Here is a 12011-nt window from a genome sequence, read left to right on the forward strand (position 1 = left end):
TCATTTTTGTACTTTAATTGCAATGAAAATGCATATTTAACATCCCGCTCACCGAAGATCACCCCTGATTTGTTACGAATTAAAATTCACCGATTGTTCTCTAAACTTGCTTAATTTCTCTCAGGAGTAGCTGCTCTCGTTTAATATCAATGTTGGCCCGCTGATATCATATCCACAAATGAAAGGTTCCACTGAGTAAATGTACATGACGCGTCCGTTGTGCTGCCACTCCATAACCCATGTTGGGAGGGACCCATGTGTGTAAAAATCAGCTCATGACTTCCAAGTGCTGGATATTAGTGCTATCCAGTGTACAATAGACTACTTGAGCTGTCCCGTTGGCTCTTTCGGTGATAATATTATTGTTGCAAAATGGGCTTTTTTGACTTGCTTCCATTCCCTTTGCTCACATGAACCCTGCACCAAAAAGACCCTAAGGCAGGAGTGCACAACTGTTCTGGAGGGCCACAGTGTTCTTAATTATTTAACCTAACCCAAATTTCAACTAATCATTTGATTAATTAGACCTTTTTTTTTTCATTGTTTCAAGCTGTTAGGCATGAATGGTTTAGCGGACCGGATTTGCAATTCAGAGTTTGTGGTTTTAAGAACAATGCTCATTGAAGCAAATGCCAATGTTCTTAAAATAAACCCCCACCTACGTCCATCCAGCAGTATAAATGGGTTACATCACAGTTAGTTGATTGGCAGGTCGCATGCATTGGGGTAAAGTGTGGGTACTCCTTCCTCTAAAGGAGTTGCCTTCTTCTCTCGGATTACGCATAAGCCTCCATTGGCCGCCCTGATGAAACGAACGCCTCTTGTCACCTGTGTTTGTGTGTGTATGCTGCAGATTGCTTGCTTTATTCTCATCAACGCTCTGGTGGAGACCCCGGAGGATCTAGAATTCAGGATTCATCTCCGTAACGAGTTCATGCGCAATGGCCTAGGCAAGGCGCTTACGGTACCCATGCACTGACATCTGCTAGAGCAGTCTGTGATTATTTTTTTGTTCGAAACTACTGTAAAATATTAACGCTTAATATATTTTTCACACTTTGTGTTTGTACTGTTTAGCTTATGACTCAAGTTTAATAAATGTATGTTCAATACTTTAAATGGAGATACTGTAATGACGATCAATTTAACGTGTTTTAAATATTACCTCTCATTAATAAGTAATTCTAATGTACTACAATGTTAAGACTCCACAGACTTTTGTAAATGCCTAATTCCATCGGTCGAGGTGGATCAGTGAAAGAGCGAGCGGGTCGAAACCAGAAGGTTACGAATTCAAATCCTGTTTTGGGGATTGACTCATCATCCTTTCGTGGTTAATAAAATTAGTACCACTTTGAAAGACAGTCAAGAGTGGTTGTCCGATGGATAGACTCGCCAATGCCATAAGAATGAGGAATTTCGACCTTTGGCTCGGGGTTCTCATTAGATGATGTAGACTACCTTCATTGCTTAATTGAGTAGAAATCAGTGTTGTCTTTGCCTTAAATCTACATACAGTGAGGGAAAAAAGTATTTGATCCCCTGCTGATTTTGTACGGAAGATGCATGTTAAAAATGTTATAAATTGATTTGCATTTTAGTGAGGGAAATAAGTATTTGACCCCTCTGCAAAACATGACTTAGTACTTGGTGGCCAAATCCTTGTTGTCTATCACAGAGGTCAGACGTTTCTTGTAGTTGGCCACCAGGTTTGCACACATCTCAGGAGGCATTTTGTCCCACTCCTCTTTGCAGATCTTCTCCACATCATTAAGGTTTCGAGGCTGACGTTTGGCAACTCGAACCTTCAGTTCCCTCCACAGATTTTCTATGGGATTAAGGTCTGGAGACTGGCTAGGTCACTCCAGGACCTTAATGTGCTTCTTCTTGAGCCACTCCTTTGTTGCCTTGGTCGTGTGTTTTGGGTTATTGTCATGCTGGAATACCCATCCATGACCCATTTTCAATGCCCTGGCTGGTGGAAGGAGGTTCTCACCCAAGATTTGACGGTACATGGCCCCGTCCATCGTCCCTTTGATGCGGTGAAGTTGTCCTGTCCCCTTAGCAGAAAAACACTCCCAAAGCATAATGTTTCCACCTCCATGTTTGACGGTGGGGATGGTGTTCTTGGGGTCATAGGCAGCATTCCTCCTCCAAACACGGCGAGTTGAGTTGATGCCAAAGAGCTCCATTTTGGTCTCATCTGACCACAACACTTTCACCCAGTTGTCCTCTGAATCATTCAGATGTTCATTGGCAAACTTCAGACGGGCATGTTTAAGTGCTTTCTTGAGCAGAGGGACCTTGCGGGCGCTGCAGGATTTCAGTCCTTCACGGCGTGGTGTGTTACCAATTGTTTCCTTGGTGACTATGGTCCCAGCTGCCTTGAGATCATTGACAAGATCCTTCCGTGTAGTTCTGGGCTAATTGCTCACCGTTCTCATGATCATTGCAACTCCACGAGGTGAGATCTTTAATGGAGCCGCAGCCCGAGGGAGATTGACAGTTCTTTTGTGTTTCTTCCATTTGCGAATAATCGCACCAACTGTTGTCACCTTCTCACCAAGCTGCTTGGCAATGGTCTTGTGGCCCATTCCAGCCTTGTGTAGGTCTACAATCTTGTCCCTGACATCCTTGGAGAGCTCTTTGGTCTTGGCCATGGTGGAGAGTTTGGAATCTAATTGATTTGATTGCTTCTGTGGACAGGTGTCTTTTATACAGGTAACAAGCTGAGATTAGGAGCACTCCATTTAAGAGGTGTGCTCCTAAACCCAGCTCGTTACCTGTATAATAGACACCTGGCAGCCAGAAATCTTTCTGATTGAGAGGGGGTCAAATGCTTATTTCCCTCATTAAAATGCAAATCAATTTATAACATTTTTGACATGCGTTTTTCTTGATGTTTTTTTGTTGTTATTCTGTCTCTCACTGTTCAAATAAACCTACCATTAAAATTATAGACTGATCATTTCTTTGTCAGTGGGCAAACGTACAAATTCAGCAGGGTATCAAATACTTTTTTCCCCTCACTGTACATATAAAAAAAAAATCCCCAAACAGAATGACATTTACAGATAATGATATTTAGCATGGCAGTTGTAAAATGTGTTTAAACAATTGTTGGGTGACATATAAGCAATGTAGATGCGTGCAAACTGGGGCACGCATGTATCATGTCTGCTGTGCACTTGCCCTGTGACAGCACCTGAGGGAAATCCAAAACGAGCAGCTGGAGGTGCAGCTCCGCGTGTTTGACGAGGGCCGAGAGGGCGACTTCCAGGACTTCTCTCAGCGTCTGCAAGATATCCGTGGAGAGTTGGAATATCCTTCAATAACCATTGTTGCTTTTTGAACCGTTGATTTGCTTCCAAATGTTTACACGCAAATACGTGATTTTTTTTTGCACAGAATCTGATTATTTTGCTGCAGTTGTGAGGTGCATGTGAAATGCATAATTAGATTTGTTTTCTTTAACCTTTGTCTGCACTGACATCAACGATGTGTACGCCTTCCTGTTCAACACGGTGAAGGATACTCAAGCTGAGCAGCCTTTCCTGTCCATAATGCAGCACCTGCTGCTCATTCGCAACGACTTCCTTGTCAGGTGCCATCCACTTACGTACCAATACTCTGCTGCTGCCTTATTTATATTTTCATGTGCCTTGTTTTTGTTCTCTTGGCCCAATGCCAATGTCGCCATCAGCACCCTTACCTGCCAATGTGGCATTTCTTTTCACACTGGAAGCGCTACCTTTTATTAATCTGCAAGAACAGCTAAAAATATTCTGCAGCTACAGCATACTGTGGCTCGTAAGTTAATTAAGGAATCGCCAAAAAGGTGTAAGTCCATGTGTAAACTCTACTAAATTTATAAATATAAACAGTTCGACTTGGCAGATGATTTCTTCCTGCCTGACTGCATATGCCCTTTATCCTAGAGACATCAAGAGGGGATTGTCCTTTGGGGCTCGCGATCTGGTAAAACAAGGGTTAAAAGATGGCCAAATGCCAGCATCTGTTTATCACAGATGCAATGGTGCAGCGAGCATGACGAAATCCTTTTGGGTACCACTGATCTGCTTCCTTATTTTATTTCCATGGCCATTTAATTAAAATAAACAAATTGAAGCTCTGTGGAAGAATTTTGGTGCCAGGCTTATTTTCCATAAATTCCTGCATGCTGTACCTAATCGTGAGGCTTATCCCGGTCATTAACACCGGCTGCTAGCTATGTGATGAGCAGCGCTCAGCGGTGCTTGTCCAAGCCAGCGCTGTGCCGTCATTCTGGAGTTTTATTGTAGCCCTGGGGCCCGGCAAACAGACCAGGGGAATGGACGGGCTTTGGGAAAGAGACGCGCCGGCAAGTTGACAAGCTCTCACTGCTGCTGCCAGCAGATTTAGATTTACAGGGTAATCGAGAAATGCATTATAAATGAGGCTTTTTTTTTACTTGGGTGCTTTGAGCATCGGCTAGGGAAATGTTTGTCCACGTTGTACGAAGGGCTGCGCATGCAAGGGATTGTAGTCGGCGTTCTCATGGCCCTGCCATACAAGACTCCTAGGAAAACATTACGACCTTTGTAGTTTGAATTTTAATCACCTGCGCTCCTCGAGTTATTGGGTTGCACTGATTTTTACTACACTACTTTATAGAAGGTGGCAAATAATTGAACACTTCGATGCCGCAGATTTCCGATGTTTGGTTGGATTGTGCCACGTTGTTGTTCAGTATGATGTCCGATGTGTCTCTCCATGTGAGTGGAGCTTTATCAACAACTGAATTGATTCAGCTAAATCAACTGACTTAAGAATTCAGCTTTATCAATACAGATCCTAAAAAAAGCTGCCAGGACAACCTTAGATACCTCGGCAGTCGTAGTCAAATACCGTATAGAAATGTGAGAATCTTTGTGTTTAGCCTTCTACTTTACATATTATTTATGCTTAACATTTGTGTGTGTGTGTGTATGCTCGTTTATGTGTGCCGAGCGTGGTGATGGCCACCTATCCCCCCCCCCCCCACCTGTGCTGTACGTGTGCTGTGCTAGCCTTCATAGGTGCTACTCGCTAACAGCACTTGCCCCAACAGTCTGCTAAGTCTATATGGGGATATTTTTGTTTTTTTTTGTGTGTGCTTCTGTTCTGCAAAGGCCTCAGTATTTCCGTCTCATCGAGGAATGTGTCTCACAAGTGGTGCTGCACCGTGGGGGTGTGGACCCTGACTTCCGTTCCACAAGTCGCTTCCACGTGGACGTTGATAATTTAATAGGTACTTGGCCATATAATAATCACTTTCACAACCCGGCAGATAATATAAAGCTTCATTTTGTTCCAAAATGAATCTTTATAGTGTTGACGAGCTTCGCACGGACTGCTTCGCAGCAGATGTTAAAGATCCCCATGAAGTTATTGGAAAAAGAGTTGGCCATGTGTGCTGTTGTTAAAGTCCAAATTTTATCAAATTACTCGCAGATTACTAAGTGGGTAAAAAACATCGAGCAACATTGCACCCTATTGATAGACCGTACTTGTCTGTGAAACGTCGTACCTTTATAATATCCTCGCACTATCAGTATGAAGCGGATACCAAAAATACTCAATTATGATCATTTTATCCTTTTTTTCGAGCAAATATCTGAATTTTAGGTCGTCTTTTTACTGAAAGGACTAAACTAGTTAATACATACATTTTCCCCGCATATTTAGATTATGATTAAAATTGAAAGAGAAAAAATATGTACGTGATTAGTACCAATTTGCCAAATTGTAATATCCTTATTAAGTGACGAATATTGGACATGCACTAAATTTCCTTCATATTTTCCACGGGAAAATGAAATTTGCATGCATCATTGGTGAGCTGACGCAATTTAGGGCAACATTGAATTCCATTCTTGTGTATACAGAACATTTTATGAATTCTCACGCACAAATAGTCACACTAAACTGGTGACTGCGATGCGTTATGCCTGATAGACCATTATTATTAGAAAACAAAAAATTCCGTGGAGATTTTCAGAAATTGACACAAAATTTATTGACTGCACTTTGCCAATAATTGTTGCCTGTTTTTTTGTTTCAACTTTCAATTTTTTTGTGTTTTCAGAAAATATGGTGAATCAGCAGAAGGTAGAACAATACGAGTTAAGAGCCAGCGAACTGGAGAAAAAGGTTAGTCATCTTGTGGAGGCAGTGAATACAGAATTCACTAGATATTAATGATTAAATTGAATGGATTTTCAAAATGGGCTGGTGGGGTGGAATGATAACACAAAGTGTAATTTGTTCACGGGGAAATTTTCCCTTGGGATTTTTCAAGTGAAATTTATTTCCACTGCACCATTCCTTTCTTTTAGATCTAGTAAGAATAATGGCCATGTAGATTACATTTAATAATGTAACAGTTTAATGACATGGAAATAAAATAAAAAGTATTTCTCATGGGTAAAATGCAGCCCAGAGGTAGTTTAAACCAGCGCTGTTAAATAGATAGATTTATCTCATTGTTTTTTTTTATATTTATTTTAGGAATTAAAGCTAATTTAAAGGTATTAAAAGGTATTGTCTCCCTTCTCGGTTTGATGTAAACATCGATAACAGGCATTAATTGAATTTCACTGAATAACTTTGTTTCATGTAAGTTATTATATAAAGTTAATGTTTCATTGTGATATCATTAAATTCTTGCTGCCCTTGCCGATATATGAACATCGCCATTGAGTCACAACGAGCATTTCACCCATGTTGAATTCTCCCTCTCCTTGACTTTCCATTCCATCTCATCCACACTGTTCAACCACCACACTGCAGGTCACAGCACTTCTCTCACTGCTTCTTTCCTCGCATGACTCGGCTTTGGAATTCCCTCCCATTGTCTGTTTTCGAAAGTTCTTATTACCTTTCTCAATTCAAGAAACCTATTAGCTCTTTTTTTTCCCGACTTCAACGGCGCCGTTTGCTGCTGACCGCTTGGCATTTTGAGCCTTTGGGCCTATAACTTGGCATTCTTGATGATGAACAAAAATTAATCCGGAGCCGTTTATTCCTCTAACCAAGTCCTTCGCAACACAATCCCTCAGCTGGAGGCAGAGATGACAGTGCGACAGGAAGCGATGGCCGAGTTGAAACGGCGCGAGGGTGAGGCGGAAACTCGGAGGTACGAGGCTGAGGCACGTGCCACGCAACTGGAAGAAGAGAAAACACGCATTGCTCAAGAGCTGCAGCTCCAAGTCCAGGAGAAGCTGAGACTGCAGGAGGAGTTTGCCCGAGCCAGGGAAGAGGTGCCTCTGCCATTCTCAAACTCTACAGTACTTACTCGCCTCTTATCGTGCGGTGACACGGTCGAGAGGTTCGCGGTTCGAGGCCAGCGGCCAACCCTGGTTAATGCCGCCAATTGTATTGACCTTAAATACGACGCGTCAATTTGCTTGACAGTGGTCGTTTAAATATCCCACGTGGTTTGTCGTTTAAGAGCAGGCCGATGCATGGTGGCATCGCGTTCCGAATTTGACAAATTTGATCAATTGCTCGCGAAGTGGGAAGCCGCATACAAACATCGCCCCCAGATGGGCAAATGTTATTCCTGCTTGCAGGCTTGTTCTGCGTTCAGGGACAGCTGCCATTGGGGATTTCCTGCCTCAGGGCACTTCCAGATGTACTGCATTGGAGGCATGCTATATTGTGTCGATGATGAAAACAATGGTAATTGCTTTGCCACCATGGCTGGGAGAGTTTAAATTTGTATATACATTTTAAAACCGGGTGGAACATATCATTATGGTTGTGACCATAGTGCTATATCCAACCTTGACTGTTTGTGATGGCTCAATTTGATCTGGAGGGACCAGCTGTCAATTGGGAGTTTTCTGTACGCAAGGTTCACAAGTAAAAATGTAAAAAATACATTGCATTTCAACTGTTATAACTGTTTACAAAATTAAGTATCATGCCATCGGTGGTGGTGCATATGAATTAATGATCTCGTTGCAGTTAATGTTTTATTTTATTTTGTCATCGAGTTGCATTCGTATGCTTCGTTTTATAGAATGTACTTATTTATCATAGCAAATACATTATCATCCCTGAGTTTAGAAGCTACTCCTGATTATTTGTAACATTTTCGGTCATACTTAGTGTATATATATAGCCAAGATGATTTTGTGTTCCTTTTCATTGAAGATCAAGCCAGCTGCACCAGACTCAACGGGAGGAGCCCCAGCCCCACCTCCTGCACCACCTCTGCCTGGGATGATTGTAATTCCTCCTCCACCGCCTCTACCTGGGACAGTTGGGATTCCTCCTGCACCTCCTCTACCTGGGATGGGTGGAATTCCTCCTGCACCTCCCCTACCTGGCATGGGTGGAATTCCTCCTGCACCTCCCCTACCTGGCATGGGTGGAATTCCTCCTCCACCTCCTTTACCTGGTATGGGTGGAATTCCTCCTGCACCTCCTCTACCTGGGATGGGTGGAATTCCTCCTCCGCCTCCGCTACCTGGCATGGGTGGAATTCCTCCTCCGCCTCCGCTACCTGGCATGGGTGGAATTCCTCCTCCGCCTCCTCTACCTGGCATGGGTGGAATTCCTCCTCCACCTCCGCTACCTGGGATGGGTGGAATTCCTCCTCCGCCTCCTCTACCTGGCATGGGTGGAATTCCTCCTCCGCCTCCTCTACCTGGGATGGGGGGGCCACCACCGCCTCCCCCACTTCCTGGCATGGGACCCCCTCCGCCGCCACCAGCACCAGGGATGGGAGGCCCTCCTCCGCCACCTGGTCTTTTCACCTTCGCCGCACAGCGTCCGGGCCTGCCCTTTGGCCTGCAGCCCAAGAAGGAGTACAAGCCTGAAATCTCCACAAAGCGTGCCAACTGGGCCAAGGTAAGGTGCAAAGTGAGGATCAGCGGGGTCACCCGAATGAAACAACTCGAGGTACAAAATTACCCAAGGCTCCTCTTTAAATCAGCGGTAATTAATTGCAATTTCTTCAGTTCAGGTGTTTAATGCAACTGGCCGCAGGTGTGTCCTGTATGAGCTTCGCTCGCTCGCATGTGGCGTTCTCCACAAGGTGATTAATTGGTGCACTTGATTTTGCAATAAATATTTAAATCCTCAATTAATTGTATATCATTCAACCTCTAGGGTAACTTTAAAGCAAACAGTTTTGCATGACTGAAATGCATTGTCCGAAGCTCACGTTCAGTAGGATTCATACAGCAACACAGTTTTAAGGCTTTTTTTTACATTAGCTTATATTTAATCGGAATATACATAGGTGATTTATGTTGTATATTGAATCGATACATTCTGACAACTCCATAAATATGTACATAATATTTTATTTATTAATATCTCTGCTTTGGTGACTATGAGTTCTCACTGATTCAAATGCCTTTTGTCATCTAAATCAATGTTTGTGCAATATTTATAAGCACACGTATATAAATGAACTAAAAAAAATAGAATGATTGGACAACCACGCTGAGGCTGCATGCAGAAAGTAACAAATTGCATGTAAGAAGGTGAGTTCGACTCGGAGATAAGTTCTCACTCAGTCTTGTCACAGTGACCTTGGAAATATATTCATATATAATTGTAGAAATGAAGGCATGAGCATAACTGAACTTGCTCACAACAGTCATAACCAATGGAAATGAGCTACTGGAGATGATGAAAGGACCTCCCAAGAAGGCTGAAAATGTGTGCTTAACATAAAGTCCTGTACAAGAGGTTTGCTGATCAAAAGAAAATAATTGTCAGAGGGATACAACTGAAGTGTGTTTATCTAGGGCAGTTCACGAAGGAAGGCTGGTCAGAATTGTGGAATAATGAAGATAACAGGTTAATAATATATTCTCACCAAGAGGTTGGGAATATTTCAACATTTCTGCTGACTGGTCTTCCTTCTTCAGGAAGCTGAAACTGACATCTGATGGAATATAGAGGGGAATGTGAGCAGTTGGTGTGCTTTTGGAAAATTTAATTTAATAATGAAAAGCAACATACTCGTGTGCCTCAGGGACAAAAGTTTTAAATCATTCCATATTACCTGTTATGCATATGGATCAGAAATGTGTGTATTTTGAAATTATTTCGTATCGTACATTACCAACTTTGTTGATTTGAGGTGTGGGCGAAGGACAACAAACTAAACACAAAAAATTTAAGTTTTCAATTTAGGGTTTAAAAGTGCATAGCTCCAGTGGCTTCCTAATATCAGATGGAAAATCGTTCTAGATGGCTGCAGAAGCGCTTCTGAGCATGCGATGCAGTGAGGAAACATGGGCATTGGTAAAGAAAAGGGAACAAAAATCTGAGAGAAGCGCACAAATTACCATGTAAAGACATGCTGGCAATTACACTGATTACACAAATAGCTAAATGTGTAGATCAGAATAAATGCAAGTTATAGACATATTTACTGTTAAGAAAGTGGGCTTGGCTATGACATCACTAGAATGGATGTTGGCCAATGGACGACACTGGTGATGAAATGTCAGCTGAGGGAGGGAACACTCGAGAGTGATGCAACTCTAGATGGAGCAATAAGATTATTAGGTTTTGTGCAGAAGATGGCTTATGGCATTGCAATACTGTGAGGGTTGTTGGTTGGCTATTATGTGGGGAGGACTTCATGGGTCATGAATGCTGAGGATGATTGATGATGATGATGATGACCACCCTTTTGAAATGGCGTTGCAGTGACCACGTTTAAATACATTCATACTCTTTGTTTCTATTCGGTAAAGTCACGTAAGTAAAAAATAAAACGACAAATCACGACGTTTTGGCCACAACACAAGTGGCCTTCATCAGGTGAAGTGATCAGGCTGTCTCGAGGACAGCGCTGGAGTGAAACACAGCCACGCTCAGACCGCGACCTTTAAGCTGTGTGCGAGGAAACAAGGTGCCTTGACAAAGGAATTAGCATAAAAATTAGCATTTGATTGGCCGACTTAGCATAGAGGTGGTGTACATGCGGGTGCACTTGCCGTTTGGTGCGGGGGGGGGGAGGGGGAGTTTACCTATTGATGGTGTGAAAATTGAATTTTTAAGAGCTGCGAAAGTTTGGGGTACCACTACTTGAAAAATATACTGTACCATTGAAAATTAGTTTAATGTTTGGTTCGATTTAGAACATCTTTCCAATGGTTGCTTAATTTGAAACCATCTTCTCGGATGAAATTGTGTCTGTGTTTGTAGATCTGAATTGCCTCGTGAACAAATCACTGATAAAAACCTGTGGGTTTGCGAAGAACCTTGGTACAGTATATTTTTCAAGTAGTGGTACCCCAAACTTTCGCAGCTCTTAAAAATTCCCTTTTCACACCATCAATAGGTAAACTCCCCCCCCCCCCCCGCGCCAAACGGCAAGTGCACCCGCACGTACACCACCTCTATGCTAAGTCGGCCAATCAAATGCTCATTTTTATGCTAATTCCTTTGTCAAGGCACCTTGTTTCCTCGCACACAGCTTAAAGGTCCGCGGTCTGAGCGTGGCTGTGTTTCACTCCAGCGCTGTCCTCGAGACAGTCTGATCCCTTCACCTGATGAAGGCCGCTTGTGTTGTGGCCGAAACGTCGTGATTTTTTTTGTTGTTTTATTTTTTACCTACGTGACTTTACCGAATAGAACCAAAGAGTATACATTCATAATGTTCAAGGATAGAGATACATTTCTTTTTTATAAATGTCCTTCTCAAGGATTGTTTCTCTTTTTAGCACGTATCAGTATGCTACAAAAAGCTGGATAGCACCACTTAAAGTTGTGTACTTTTTTCCCAGATCAGGCCAGAGGAGTTCAAGGAAAACAGCTTCTGGACAAAGGCCAAGGAGGAACGCTTTGAAAACCCAGATGTCCTTTCAAAGCTGGCCCAAACTTTTGCAGCACAAGCCGCTAAAGGTGGGGTCGCACGCTAATGCACATCCAGGGTATTTAATTCCACGCTGCACGGCATTGCAAACAAATCAAAATCTTCCCAATGGATTTGTTTTTATTGAATGGTCAGTGATGAC

General features: G+C 42.7%; 1 protein-coding gene across 2 annotated transcripts in view; it reads left to right on the forward strand.

Moving 5' to 3' along the window:
• LOC116942767 (protein diaphanous homolog 1-like) overlaps window positions 1-12011 on the forward strand; it is a 123752-nt gene that overhangs the window by 32126 nt on the left and 79615 nt on the right. For both annotated transcript variants that reach the window (XM_032955025.2, XM_032955026.2), the window contains 8 exons: window positions 854-964; window positions 3203-3321; window positions 3488-3604; window positions 5151-5269; window positions 6107-6171; window positions 7080-7280; window positions 8179-8877; window positions 11781-11898. In XM_032955025.2, coding sequence (XP_032810916.2) covers window positions 854-964; window positions 3203-3321; window positions 3488-3604; window positions 5151-5269; window positions 6107-6171; window positions 7080-7280; window positions 8179-8877; window positions 11781-11898 — 1549 coding nt within the window. The remainder of the gene's footprint in view (window positions 1-853; window positions 965-3202; window positions 3322-3487; window positions 3605-5150; window positions 5270-6106; window positions 6172-7079; window positions 7281-8178; window positions 8878-11780; window positions 11899-12011) is intronic.

The sequence above is a fragment of the Petromyzon marinus genome, chromosome 16 (genome assembly GCF_048934315.1).
Source record: "Petromyzon marinus isolate PM22_M1 ecotype Great Lakes invasive population chromosome 16, UKy_Petmar_22M1.pri1.0, whole genome shotgun sequence".
NCBI lineage: Eukaryota > Metazoa > Chordata > Hyperoartia > Petromyzontiformes > Petromyzontidae > Petromyzon > Petromyzon marinus.